The 14,470-nt window shown below is 31.2% G+C and overlaps 1 protein-coding gene across 1 annotated transcript in view; it reads right to left on the bottom strand.

Annotated features, from left to right (window-relative positions):
- The window catches only part of LOC143083153 (transient receptor potential cation channel subfamily M member-like 2), a 72,935-nt gene that overhangs the window by 15,879 nt on the left and 42,586 nt on the right, over positions 1-14,470 (bottom strand). Inside the window, exons 22-25 of the mRNA XM_076259386.1 lie at positions 9,631-9,813; positions 3,991-4,090; positions 2,944-3,286; positions 1,080-1,148 (exon numbers count right to left, since the gene is read on the bottom strand). Coding sequence (XP_076115501.1) covers positions 1,080-1,148; positions 2,944-3,286; positions 3,991-4,090; positions 9,631-9,813 — 695 coding nt within the window. The remainder of the gene's footprint in view (positions 1-1,079; positions 1,149-2,943; positions 3,287-3,990; positions 4,091-9,630; positions 9,814-14,470) is intronic.

The following is a 14,470-nucleotide window of genomic DNA, read 5'->3' as shown; positions in this document are numbered from 1 at the left end:
TCACCTTGCCATCATCAAATATACATTATAAAATGTAAAACTGGTAAGGGATATTGTTGTTATTTTGTATCCTATTTTACCACGGATGACATCTGTTCAATATAACTGCTGCTCCATTGACATTTTTAAGCCATCAATAAAATTTTGGACATATATCAACATAGAATGTCATGAGGAGCTACGATTCCAGAACCTTGTTTTGTTGAGTCATTTTATTAATATATTATCTTTTGGGTTTCAAATATTTGACATTGGGCAATATTAAACAGATATTATCAGTCCAAATGCACACTTTATCTTATCAATAATACTGTGGTGGTACATGTATGACTATTAGGACCTGTACTAGCATTTAATACTTTGTCTTTATATATCCTTAAAGAACATTCTAACTAGAGAACAACAACGACATTCTGCACTAGAACAAATTCATTACGATTTTAAAGAAATTTCTGAAGGGTCATACTTTCGTATAATTTGAAATCAAATATCCACAAAAATGCATTACAATACATTTGTTCTTGAAGTTTTAAAAGACAGGAAATCAAACAAACCCTAAGTCACCAACTAAAAAGACCGTTATTGTGTTAAAATATGTGTGTGTGTGTCCACATCACTCTTTTTAAGTATATATATTCATCGTATGCTTTTGTATTAACATGCTATACCAAATACCTAACTCAATTTATTATCAAGTATATCCTCATGTGTACAATGTATATCTCAATGTGTCATTTAATTTGAATATTGTTTAAATACATTATAATAGAATTGAGAATAAAAATCGGGAATGCGTAAAAACAGCCGAAGAGCAGCAATAGTTCTTCAATGCAGCGTGAATCTTCCGCACTCGGAGGAGTCCTTCAGCTTGCCCCTAAACAAATATGTTACTAGTTCAGTGATAATGGACGTCATACTCACTCCGAATTATACACAATAAACTAAAATTAAAAATCCTACAAAAGTAACAAAGACCAGAAGCTCCTGACTTGGGACAGGCGCACAAAATGCGGCGGGGTTAGACATGTTTTTTTTTTAGAGCTCATCACCCTATACCGCTAGCCATTGTATAAACTCACTAGGTGGATAACTATCATTGTAACAGGTGCTGTAATAATTGATAACTTAGAATTTTTTCTCCAGTGGTTCTGAAATAAAGAAAAATTAAAATAAACACGATATATTTATACTTACTAAACATCAATATCGTATGATTTCTTTAAAGGAAAACTCAGACATAATAGAATATTTTTTCTACGATTTTTCTTTCAAAGTTTAGATTTTTTATGATTTGTTTTATTTCCAAGAATTACAACATGAAACACATTGTTATGGTAGAAAGGAAATGGCTAAGACTAAGACACTATTTTGAATTGTATACAGTGTATAGTTTTATTTTCGCTTGTCATGACAATATGTTGTTACCAGACAAATATCATATCCGAAAGAAATGAACCAGTTACATTATCTGTTTGTGTAAAAATGTCTGGTTAAATATATAAAAAAGGTTAAAAAGGTTTGTAGTAATGATATCGAATAAAACCATGCAAATGGCAACCTGTCGTGGTCCATCGTTATCTCTTTGATCATCCACTTAATTCTTAATCTGAACTTACAGTCAATTAATTTTTAACAATTCGTTTTTCCAGTTTTGTAAGACTATTTGATTTTGTAATAAAGATTATCTCATACAAGTTATGCACAAAAAAATAAAACATGTTTTCCTCGAAACAATGATTTTGCTTATGTAGAATTACAATAACACGATACATGTAATTTAGAAAAGTACGCATGTTAAAGTAATGTTAAACAGTTTTTATGTATTTACATTCTGGTCGTAAATAGAAAGGCAACGCACCAGCTCTACCTTTTAAAGAACATGCGTTTCTCATAGCGTGTCTTCGTTGTATTATCAATAATCGAATCATCATTTTTAACCAGGGTTAAGTATTGTTGATTACATTCAACATGTTTAAATGCTACGGTAAGATTTTTTGATCAAATGTAAAACGTCTAAATAATCAACACCATGTGGTTGTCCGTGAATTACCCATATAATTCAGTGTATATATCAAACATTTACTAACGCTTAATTAAAACATATGTTTCTGTTAACATGCATGCACTTGTTGGTTATTTGTGTTGCCGGGGTTGCTTTTTGATCAAAATATTTCCCCCGTTCTGCGCCGTTTATTCATATACAGTAATGTAACCTGTGTTATTCAACACTCTTAAAGGACCATAACAAAAATGCCGAATTATGCATGGTGTCAGTATACTCAGGTTTTTTTTCCTGCCAGGTTAGTCATATTTTAGAACTTTGAAAATGTGTCGGTAGAAGCAGGATGTTGGAATATTCAGGTCTCGAATTAGACAGGTTACACTGTATTTGTCTAGTATACATATTTTTTAAGGGACCAGCTGGAGGAAGCCTACGGGTGCGGGCGTTCTCGCTACATTAAAGATTCATTGATGGCCTTCGGCTGTTGTCTGCTCTATGGTCGGGTTGTTGTTGCTTTGACACATTCACCATATCTTTTCTCAATTTTATTGCAAGTAAAAATGCATTATAAATTACTCAGTTTACTAGAATAAGTGACTTGTAAGTAATTCATGTTAAGTTTGCTTTAAGGTGGTACCTAACACTACAGGGAGATAATTCTGTAAAATCGGCTAAACGTTTTAATTACGTTGCGTTGTGAGGGAAACATTAAGCTTCTCAATGATCAAAATTAGTGTTTTTCAAACTGCTATATAACCAGTTTTTTTGCTGATAAATTGGTTGGTTCAAATTTTTGAAATTTTTATATTTTTGTCAAAGGGTCAAAGTAAATACTTTGCCAAAATTTTATGAAAATTAAACGAGCCAAATTAATTTTAGTGAAGTTGTTAGGTACCACCTTAAGGTGGCAGCTGGTGTTTTTGTTAAAAAAGTTAACATACCTTTATAAATGAAAACCACCCACTTATAGTAATCGAGTAAATACTGGTTGTAGGTGTCACTTTTTGTTCCCGTGGTGGAGCATTTTCAGTCTCTGGTTCATCTGTTATATCTAAATTGATGTCTTCAACTGAAACTACGTTATACGCAAACAATCTTTTGCTTGCATCTTTCTGATTGGAAGAGTGAGATATGAATTCCTCTATATTGAATTGGTGTCCGAAGTGCAGGGGACTTTCAATATTTCCCCATACATCACAGACGTGATCAAGAGCCTCTATAGCCATTTGTTCATCGTCAGTAAACATTTTTTCCAACAGAAGAACGGCTCGTGATAAAAATAACCTGTAAGAATCAAAGAATTAATTATGAGGCTTTTTTACTGAAGCGTCTATTTTTCAAAGGTAGTGGTTTGCCTAGTTTGTTAAACATTTCGTTTAGTCGTTTATATTTGATCAGATGGTGACTATTTATCTATTACTATACGTTATTTGGTTTGCTCATTAGAAGAAGTAGTGAGATATAAAGCTGCGTATGCCGTTATTATGTTTATGCAGGATACACAAATGTAGTTGGCGAATTGTCAATAACTTCACATCTTTTTATTTCTATACTAATTTATCAAATGTAAAAAAGATATTGAATATGCCAATGTAAACATACATTTGAAGGATTGACATTTAGTTTAATTCACGTGTTATTCATATGTAGAACCAATGTATAAATTTGAAAATATAAATACACAGAATACCAGACATTCTAAGGTAACTTTTATTAGGTAAGTATTAGGGTATTGTATTTCTATATTGGTTTGTTATCAGTATTCTCTAATTCTATTTCTATGACATGATTTAACTTGTACGTACAATGAAAATATTTTTGACCAAGTGTGTATGCAATATATACAACACTGCTGGCTTCCCATGAAAGTTTGAAATCTAGAAAGGTGATTCGAACGTTTAAGGTTGTAAAATATTGTTTTCCTTTATTCACAACTTTCCTTCCTACACGAAAACATACCCCAATTCACATTTCAGCAATACACTTACTTTGCATGAGACTGGTATTGATTCTGGCGGTTTTCTTCAAACTTTTCTTCCGCAATGTTTGCCAAAGAGGTAAGAAACATGCTCGAAATCAGGGCTGTCACTGAAGTGAATGATCCACAAAATAGATTTAATGCCATGCTACTAACACATTTTCATTATAAGACGACCCTTAATTATTTAAAAATTTAATGAGATACTCATCAATCATAGCTAAAACACAAGTACTGGACAAATTATGGAAGAGAAAAAATATCAATTGAGAAAGATAGTATTGACCAAGTTGAGTTCACGGTATATACCTTAAGTTGACAGTTTATGTTGACTTCTAAGAACGTACCATTGGATTAAGGCATATAAACCTTCAAACAATAATGTCTTTCTAGCAACGCATTTTTGCAATGGGTGTTAAGAATTTATCCCACGAGATGTTCTTTTATATATAAGTACACTCTTGTTGTTTGTGGTGGTTGGTATCTTACGTCACTTTCAGCAACTTACAATATGCCGAAGAGAAAAATATACCTCTGACAGAATGAGAGAATGTCAATATTAATTAGGATCGGAGTCACAGCTTGTTACAAGTGTGCATTGAACTAGCACATTCAAAGTCTGTATGCTGGTATTCACAACTACCTGACAGCTTTTTAAAATTGTAAATGAATGTACTTATAACATAAATTAGCTAAAATCTAGAAGGTGTTTCAATCAGTTTAATCTGTTAAATCTGTTATCTTGTATCAGTGTTAACATGATTTATATGCGCATAAGGATTGTGTTCAAACGATGTAATGGTTTGTATAGCAGAAATCATACGTGACAGAATACTGAAATATAAATTACTTCGTACTTTATTTGGCCTTTTTAACTTTTTTGGATTCGAGCGTCACTGATGATCTTTTATATCTGGGCGTTATGTATTCGGGTTTAGTTTTCTGTAATTAGTTAATACTTCAGTTTCTTTATGTATATCTCTTTCATATTCATTTGATAAAATTTACTGTTTGCAATAGCATGAATTGTTCTATATAATAAGAATGTTCTTATCCCGGGCATAAAAACAATGCCGTATTTGGCGAAACCTTTTCAACTTTTGATCTTCAGTGTTGTACAACTTTGTACTTTTTTCACTTTCGATCTTTTATATCTGGGCGTCACTTGTAAGTCTTGTGTGGACAAAGCGCGTTTTTGGCGTATTGAATTTTAAACCTGATGCTTTTTGTTATCTATTAATCATGTTTTTCTTTGTCTAATATGTTCTATTAATTGTAGTATTGTAGTCCTGTAATATTATGTTGTCATTTCAATGTTATATTTAACTTTGCCATTAAAGTGCGAGGTTTGGCATGCCACAAAACCAGGTTCAACCCACCACTTTTATTCCCCTTTAAAAGTGTCCTGTACCAAGTCAAGAAGATGGCCATTGTTATATTATTGTTCGTTTATGTGTGTGTTGCATTTTAACGTTGAGTCGTTTGTGTTTTCTCTTATTTTTTAGAAATTGAGATAAGACGTGGCACGGTACTTGTCCATCCCAAATTCATGTATTTGGTTTTCATGTTATATTTGTTATTATCGTGGTGTTTTGTCTGATGCTTGGTCCGTTTCTGTGTGTGTTACGTTTCGGTGTTATGTCGTTGTTCTCCTCTTATATTTAATGCGTTTCCCTCGGTTTTAGTTTGTTACCCGATTTTGTTTTTTGTCCATGGATTTATGAGTTTTGAACAGCGGTATACTACTGTTGCCTTTATGAGTCTTTTGTAGACAAAACGCGTGTCTGGCTTATATACAAAATTGAGTCCTGGTATCTATGATGAGTTTATTTACCAGACATTTTATAAAATAATAACAAAAAAAAAAATTAAGATGTCTAAAAGAAGAATGGCCGAAGATACCAGAGAGACAGTCAAACTCATAAATTGAAAATAAACTTACAACGCAATGGCTTAAAAAGAAAAAAAAAGACAAATGTACAAATAATTGTACACAAGACACACCATAGAAAGCTAAAGATTAAACCACACGAACCCAACCATAAATTGGGGGTGATCTCTGGCGCTTCGGAAAGGTAAGCAGACGATGTTTCACATGTGGCATCCATGTTATAACAAATCCGGTAGATTTTATAATTCGGTATGTCACATTCGTGTAATAGAAAGGGGCTGTAGTAACGAACATATCCAATATCATCTTTGAGACGATAACTCCATAACTCGTGATGGCGTCCGTAAAACTTACGAAGATGTAGTTTCAACTTCACCATTTTGAACGCTTGGTTAATTAGCTTCAGTGTGAGCAGCAACCTTCTATGAAGGAAATAATGATAGGAAATACATGCCTGATAGTATCGTATCAATTGGGAGACATATACTCTGAAAGCAGGCGCTGTTGGAGTGTTGCTACATAAAAAGTGGGACGTTCACAATTTGGAAAGTAAAATAATCTCTTTTGTCGTAAAGTTTGTCAATTTTAAGATGTGAGTCGAGGTATGAGGCAGACTCAACTGCCTCTGTTGGATCCTTTATCTCTAGTTCGATTGGATAAATGCGTTCAACATAATCACTTACCGTTGCAACGGTCATTTTAATGGTACATAACGTAGGTTGACTGGTTGCAAGTCAAATTGCGGACATGTGTTCTTGATGAATGCTTTATTATATCATATGCTATTGATTTGATAAAAATTGAATAGCGATGCTATCAAAATTATAATATTACCAGGCTTAATGTTTTGTAAAATGGAAAAGTATCGATTACCTAACCTGTAACGCGTATTTGGCCCAATTTTGTGAAATTTTGGATCCTCAATGCTCTTCAACTTTGTACTAGTTGGACTTTATGAATATTTTGATGCGATCGTCACTGATGAGTCTTATGTAAAAGAAACGCGCGTCGGTGTACTAGATTATAATCCTGGTACCTTTGATAACTATCTATCTCAGCCTCAAAACGTCTTAAACTTATTTAACGAGAAAATTAAAACTAGCGTTGAATGCTTATGATACGTTAAAATTAATTTTATGTTTTATTTTGTTGTCAATTGTTAACATATCGAACAGTTATTGCGGTTTTAAAACTTATGTTGTTAAGTCGAAGACTTTTTTGTAAGAGTTATTTCTCCAAAACTGTTTATCCTGCAAGTTTATCGTCTTCGTAACCAAAACAGATAAAGGAGTAGTCTGCTCTGTGGTCGGGGTTGTTGTCGGTTTGACACTTTCCCCATTTTCATTCTCAATTTTACTTTTATATTTACATTTATTGTATAAACACGTACCTAGAAGCCATTTTTTCATTTTAATGAACATAAATACAAATATCATTTGAGACGGAGATTGATATTCTGTAACCGGAAGGACACATATGCTTCATGTCAGTCATTATTATATACCTCTATATCTATTTTTCGAAACAGTGTGAATAAAACTATCATAAAAGGCCAAAAGTTACATTCCTTAACCGGAAGTAGCCAATTATCTCCCTTTTTACAGGCACAATTGAAGAAAAAAAAAAACATATAATTTTGATATCTTTTTAAAAAATTAAGTTATCAACTAAGATGGGAAATGACATGTTCTAACCAGAAATATGCATTCATCTCCCTTATTTCATGCATAAACATTTGTAACAATATGTTTATTGAAACATGAAAGAAACTAGTTACTAGATACCAAAAGTAATTTAGTTAAACTCTAAGTTACTTTGCATCAACTTAAAAAAAAAATTGATGCGGTCATACCTTCATTTTGTTTTTATTTCTGTTGACTTTGCCATTTTAAGAAGTTATAGATCGTTGAAAATGTGGTTTTAATGACATAAAAAAAAAAACAAAAAAAAAACGTGTTTCTGACTAATCATTAGCGAAATAGGTTTATATTTCACAGGGTTTTACAATCATAGTTTGTTTTATTCCCGTTGTAGGAAGCCCATACTTTGTTTCCATTTCCTTTGTAAAATACATTTTCTATAACAACAATTCAGGTGTTTTGTTTTACACATGAATGCCTTTTGTCGTTTTAAATATGTTCACGATATCACATTTTGTATTTATAACATAACCAATGATGTACATTGCCTGATTTTTTGTCGCATTTCATAATTTCAAATTTAATAATCTTAACGTCTGCCGTATATGATAACGGAAAAATGGTTAGTTATGCTGGCCAGTCTTAAGGATGTACTTAGGTGAAATTGAATAAATCAAGAATTTTAAATTGATACTATACATGCTATAAGCATGAAGAGCATTATTTAGGGATTTACATAAGCTAAAAATATTGATAGGTCATGGGGCATCTTTTCGAGATTTTTGAATTTTTAAATATGGCGGGAAAAAGCTTGCTCGGACTTTTACCTTATAAATGCATTGGTATTAGTTAGGTCTCAAATCAAATAAAAGAAAATTAAGAATCTTCAAAAATTTTGTTAAATGACCTTTTATGAGCTATTTAATCTTATGTGAAAAAATAAATGGGTGTTATGGGGCAAAATATTTTACATTGTATCGTATAGAAAAACACCAAGGAGTCCGAACATTTGACACAAATTCCAAAACCTCACCTAAGTACATCCTTAAAGAATGATTCGCAGGTACTGTTATGTGTCCTGTTATAATGACAATTAATATATATCTATTTGAATAGGTCGGTTCATTTGATTTTGGTGTTTTCTACGTGAAAGACAGTTACTATGTAAAAGGGTGTGTATTTGCAGAAATAGAAACCAAATAGGAAATATGTACTACACACTTAGTCTGTCTATCTCTTTACCAATTCTAGGAACAGTCAAAGGATAATGTGTCTTCAAATATATTGGTACTAAAGTATAATATGGTGTTGAATCATTTGAGCGTAATTATTTGAAGATCACACTGTCACAGGGCTTCACATACTATATCAAATTCAAACAAATAAATGCATTCGGATATAGTTACATTTGTTTACACATATGGTTAATTATCATTTAACACATATTCTCTGTACTGATATGTACGATTTTGCATGGCCAATTAAAGCCGGAGGTCAAGGTTGGTTATCAAATATAGAAGAAGTTCTGAATCTGCTGTAGCAGAAAAAAAGGTACAAATCAACAGTGAAAATCGCAAAAGTTCCCGTTAAATTTTGAGGTCATAAAAAATTTATAAAATATCTGACGCAATAATTGAAAAGTGATTATTGTATGACATGGAAAGTTCAAGCGGAACATATTTCCAAGTCATAGTAGCGATATGGTGTAACTTCCTCAGCATTAATTGGAACACTTTAAGTAGTTTACTATTTACAATTCTGAGAATTCTGAGAATTTATATATTTATTGTTAATTATTTGATAAACTTTTCACAAAACTTTGTTAACTCACTGTGATACGAACTTTATAAACTCACTGTGATACATTTTTTAAATTTCTTACTTGGGATATGCTATCTGTTTTCTCTTGCTTGAAAATATGTGATAAATAGATTATTACATGACATTTTCCATATGATCCGTGATATCAGCCCAAGACCCATATCAAGCCTTTGGGCTAGAGTCCTCTGACTTAATATGGGAGTCTAGGGCTGATACCAAGGCCAATATGGAAAATGTCATGTAATAATATATAACCTACAGCTCATTTAATATCACTTGTTTATAATAATAAGTTTACTCATTGGATTATCAAACTGGTGCCATAATGCAGCTGCCTTTTCTCTTTTATTTAACAATACAGCAACTAGCAATGTCTCATTTGTTGGCACGGTGTCTGGAATGTTGTCACTATTTTCTCCTTTGTCTTTGTTCCTGCAGCGTTTGCAGCATGTTATCATTCCAATTTTAGAACAACAAAGGCCTAAAGAAAATCAAAGAAATGTTTTGTTAATTTTACGGAACGGTTAATAACTCTATAGTAAAAAGTCTAGATAATTTACGCCTTATATTTGGGCGTTCGTTTCTGTTTATGTTTTGTATATGGGGTATAAGAATCTCCAAGTCAAAACTTTAGTTCAAGTTTCAGCTTTCCTACCATGGTTTTCCTGATAGAAGATTGCTGCTAACATTAAAACTATTTGAAGAGTACAACAAAATACTGGACTTCAAGAAAAATTAAAGTGGCATTCCATTTCAACTGAAAACAATCAAACGATATCTATGAACGAACCATTTGAAAAAAAACTGTCATGTTCTTTCTCTGGTGTATTATTTCCAAGGGATATGTTATATCAGGTTTTATAGCCGGATACACCTTCCACACACACATGTTACATGACAGTTATTTTAAGAACAAATTTCTTTTATTGACAACCCCCAAAATGTCATAATGTTTAAGTCTTGGTTAATTCTTTTTTATGAGTTTGTGTAGGCTTTGAAATAGCTTTCAGTAACTGCGAGTACAGTAATTAACACTATCCCGTGTTAGGGAAAAATGTGTGTGCCTTCAAACTGGTTAACCCCGCCAGATTTTGTATGTGCTTGTTCTGAGTCCGGATCATATAATTGAAAAATGTGTTAATGTCATACATTGTATCATACACTACAAAAGTCTAAAAGTCTAAAAAGACCAGTTTTTGTCTTAATTTGCATGAACTTTTACTCGACATTCTCCAAAAGTATGACTTGTGTCTTAATTTTTCTTGACAAATTCTCATTTATATCAAGTTTGTATGAAAATTACTTGACATATTCTTGACATTCTGAATATGGTCTTAAAATTTCTTGACAAATTCTTGACATTTAAATGCTGTCTTGAAATTTCTCAACATGTTCTCGACACTCTTATTTTTTCTCAGTATGTCTTGACATATTCTGGACATTTTTAATTGTGTCTTAAATTTACTTGACAGTTCTGAGTTTAAATCTAATGTTTAAAATAATTTAAATTTGGATGTGTTGATATAAAACAATTTAAAATTGAGTTTTTAAATTATTACAAATTTTGATTCCTAAATTTTATAAATTAAATGATTAAAACCAATCATACTGTAGACATATTTCATTCTACATTCATAATATTAAATGTTTATATGGTAAAAAATTATTGTACCAAAATGTGGTTTTTATATTAATAGCAAATTATGATGATATACAAATCATTCATTTAACAGAAGAAAAATTGTTTAAAGTCATCTGTTGGAATATATTTTAAATATTACACATGGACAGGATGTTCCCCATAAAATTAAGATATTCCAGACCCCCAGAATACACGCAACTGTCAAATAGAAATTACTGCTTTACCTGTAATAAGCCATACAAATTATCAATTGACCGACCATGCCACTACAATTTAAAAAGTTTGTTCATAGACGCACTACAAAAGTCTAAAAGTCTGAAAAGACCAGTTTTTGTCTTAATTTGCATGAACTTTTACTCAACATTCTCCAAAAGTATGACTTGTGTCTTAATTTTTCTTGACAAATTCTCATTTATATTAAATTTGTATTATATTTACTCAACATATTCTCGACATTCTGAATATTGTCTTAAAATTTCTTGACAAATTCTTGACATTTGAATACTGTCTTGACATTTCTCGACACATTCTTGACATTCTTATTTTTTATCAGTATGGCTTGACATATTCTGAACATTTTGAATTGTGTCTAAAATTTACTTGACAGTTCTGAGCTCTACAAATCCTGACCAATATACATGATATAATTTTATCTTTTTTTCTCTTTATATATACTGTTGTTTCAAGTTACACTTCTTACAACAAAAATAAAAGTTGGGCATGTAAAATAATTGAAAATTTGGATATATAAATATTTTTACAAATGCAAATATGGCTATGAAATCTAAAGTATAAAATAATTTAAATGTGGGTTTTTAAATAATTACAAATTTTGATTCCTAAATCTTATAAATTAAATGATTAAACCAAATCATACTGTAGACATATTTCATTAAACATTCATAATACATGTAATACTCAATGTTTATATGGTAAATAACTATAATAATTGTACCAAAATGTGGTTTATATAAATAGCTAATCATGATGATATACAAATCATTCATTTAATAAAAGAACAATTGGTGTAATGACACCTGTTGGAATACACATGGACAGGATGTTCCCCATAAAATTAAGGTATTCCACACCCCAAAGTACACGCAACTGTCAAATAGAAATTACTGATTTACCTGTAATCAGCCATACAACTTATCAGTTGACTGAACATGCCTGTACAATTTAAAAAGTTTGTTGATAGATGAAAATGAAAATCATCATTTTGATGATGAAAAATTTAATTAAAATGAATTTATTCATCAAAATTATGAAGTTAATTATTTTAACATAAAAACAAATTGAATAATTCCCAAAGATTAAAAATAAATTATCATCTATTCCAGGAATAATAAGTCTGTTCACATTTCAGGCGAAATTTATACTGTTAAGATAGTGTCAAGACATATTTAAGACTGTCAAGAATGTGTCGAGAAATATTCAGACATTATTTAGAATGTCAAGAATATGTCAAGACATATTCAGACATTATCAAAAATGTCAAGAATATGTCAAGACATATCGAGACAAATTTAAGACAGTCAAGAATTGGTCGAGACTAATCAAGACTCTTATCAGATGATACAGGAAGTGTCGAGAAATTTTAAGACAATGTTCATACTGTCAAGACACTTGTCAAGAAAATCAAGAACCTTATCAGACAAATTCATACTATGTCAAGAATTTTTAAAAATTATTCAGGCAAATTAAGAATGTCGAGTAAAAATTCATGCTAATTCAGACAAAAACTGGTCTTTTCAGACTTTTGACTTTTGTAGTGACGAAAATGAAAATCATCATTTTGATGAAAAAAAATGAATTGAAAATTGAATATTTCCCAAAGATTAAAAGAAAAGTATTATCTACCCAAGGAATAATAAAAAATGTATTTATAATGGGTTCATTTTCTATAGAAATAATTGGTCTTATGAAATGGATCCCAAACAGACATGCATAATATAGATCTTAACATTTTTTTCTTTTTCGGAAGGTCAGATATCAAAAATATTTATTTTTGTTAAAAATTTATAAAATTCAACACTCAAATTGAAATAAAAAATGTTTTTTTGGTTGTCCTAAAAAATGAACAAGGTTTCTGAATCAAGATGGGAACTAAGTCTTTGACCTTCACGAAAGCCTCCCCCTCTTATTTCAGCCACACAAACCCAAAAGACGAATTTTGGGGTCCAAAAGAGACGCATGGTCACATTTTAAAACTGCCTTATAGACACCTATTTCAGTAAAGCAAATTTGACTGGTAGTCTTGCGAATGGCAAAAATCTAAATGATGTTTGTCAGCAACTTCAACTTATATTCAAAGTGAAAACAATTAACTAAACGTTTAATAAAAATTAATCAAAATCAAAGTACATGGGTGATTATTCAGGGTATTCCAACTAAGTTGCACCAAAAGGGTATCTTACTACACAAAATTAATCCTTGATTCTTTAAAGTTTAGTTTAGCCATAATAAGTATATAACAGCAAAAGAATGTCACAAACAGTGCAGAATAAGTCTGTTTACATTTTTAGGCGAAATTTATACTGTTGAGATAGTGTCAAGACATATTTAAGACTGTCAAGAATGTGTTGAGACATATTCAGACATTATTTAGAATGTCAAGAATATGTCAAGACATATTCAGACATTATTAAGAATGTCAAGAATGTGTCAAGACAGATCGAGACATTATTAAGAATGTCAAGAATATGTCAAGACAGATCGAGACAAATTTAAGACAGTCAAGAATTGGTCGAGACTAATCAAGACTCTTATCAGATGATACAGGAAGTGTCGAGAAATTTTAAGACAATGTTCATACTGTCAAGACACTTGTCAAGAAAAATCAAGAACCTTATGAGACAAATTCATACGATGTCAAGATTTTTTTAAAAATTATTAAGACAAATCAAGAATGTCGAGTAAAAATTCATGCAAATTCAGACAAAAACTGGTCTTTTCAGACTTTTTGACTTTTGTAGTGATATTATGTTTGCGCTTAGTATTGTCTAAATAAACCTGTCTGAGGTTTTAAATAGCTGACTATGATGTACTGGTTTTATTGTTGAAGTCCGTCTGTTGATCCACAATTGGTAATTGCGGTGTAAACATGAGTTACAGATATAAACCACGCATGCATCACAACAATACAACACTAAAATGACTAAAGAAATAAACAAACATACATGTTATTCTAAAAAAACGTCAAAACAAAAGATGTAATAGATATTAAATTTGACAATGACATACAAAGTGAAAATGATGTAAATATGAATACAAATGTTCACAAAAGTACACTACAGTGACTGTTAAAACCGTTTGTGTCAAAATCGAGACTCAGAAACCACCCTCACTAGGCATACCAACAGTTCACAAATTGTAAAAAAAACAAATGAAGATCCAGGCAAAATATGTTCATGTGCTTGTGGCATGTGCGGTGTGTGTTTTTCTATCTTTTTATATTCAAACCTTGGAGGATAGTGCTCTAATTGAAAGAAAA

This window comes from Mytilus galloprovincialis, chromosome 7, assembly GCF_965363235.1.
Source record: "Mytilus galloprovincialis chromosome 7, xbMytGall1.hap1.1, whole genome shotgun sequence".
NCBI classification, from domain to species: Eukaryota; Metazoa; Mollusca; class Bivalvia; order Mytilida; family Mytilidae; genus Mytilus; species Mytilus galloprovincialis.
Note: the sequence above shows the minus strand (reverse complement) of the source record. Positions and strands in the feature narration are given on the sequence as shown.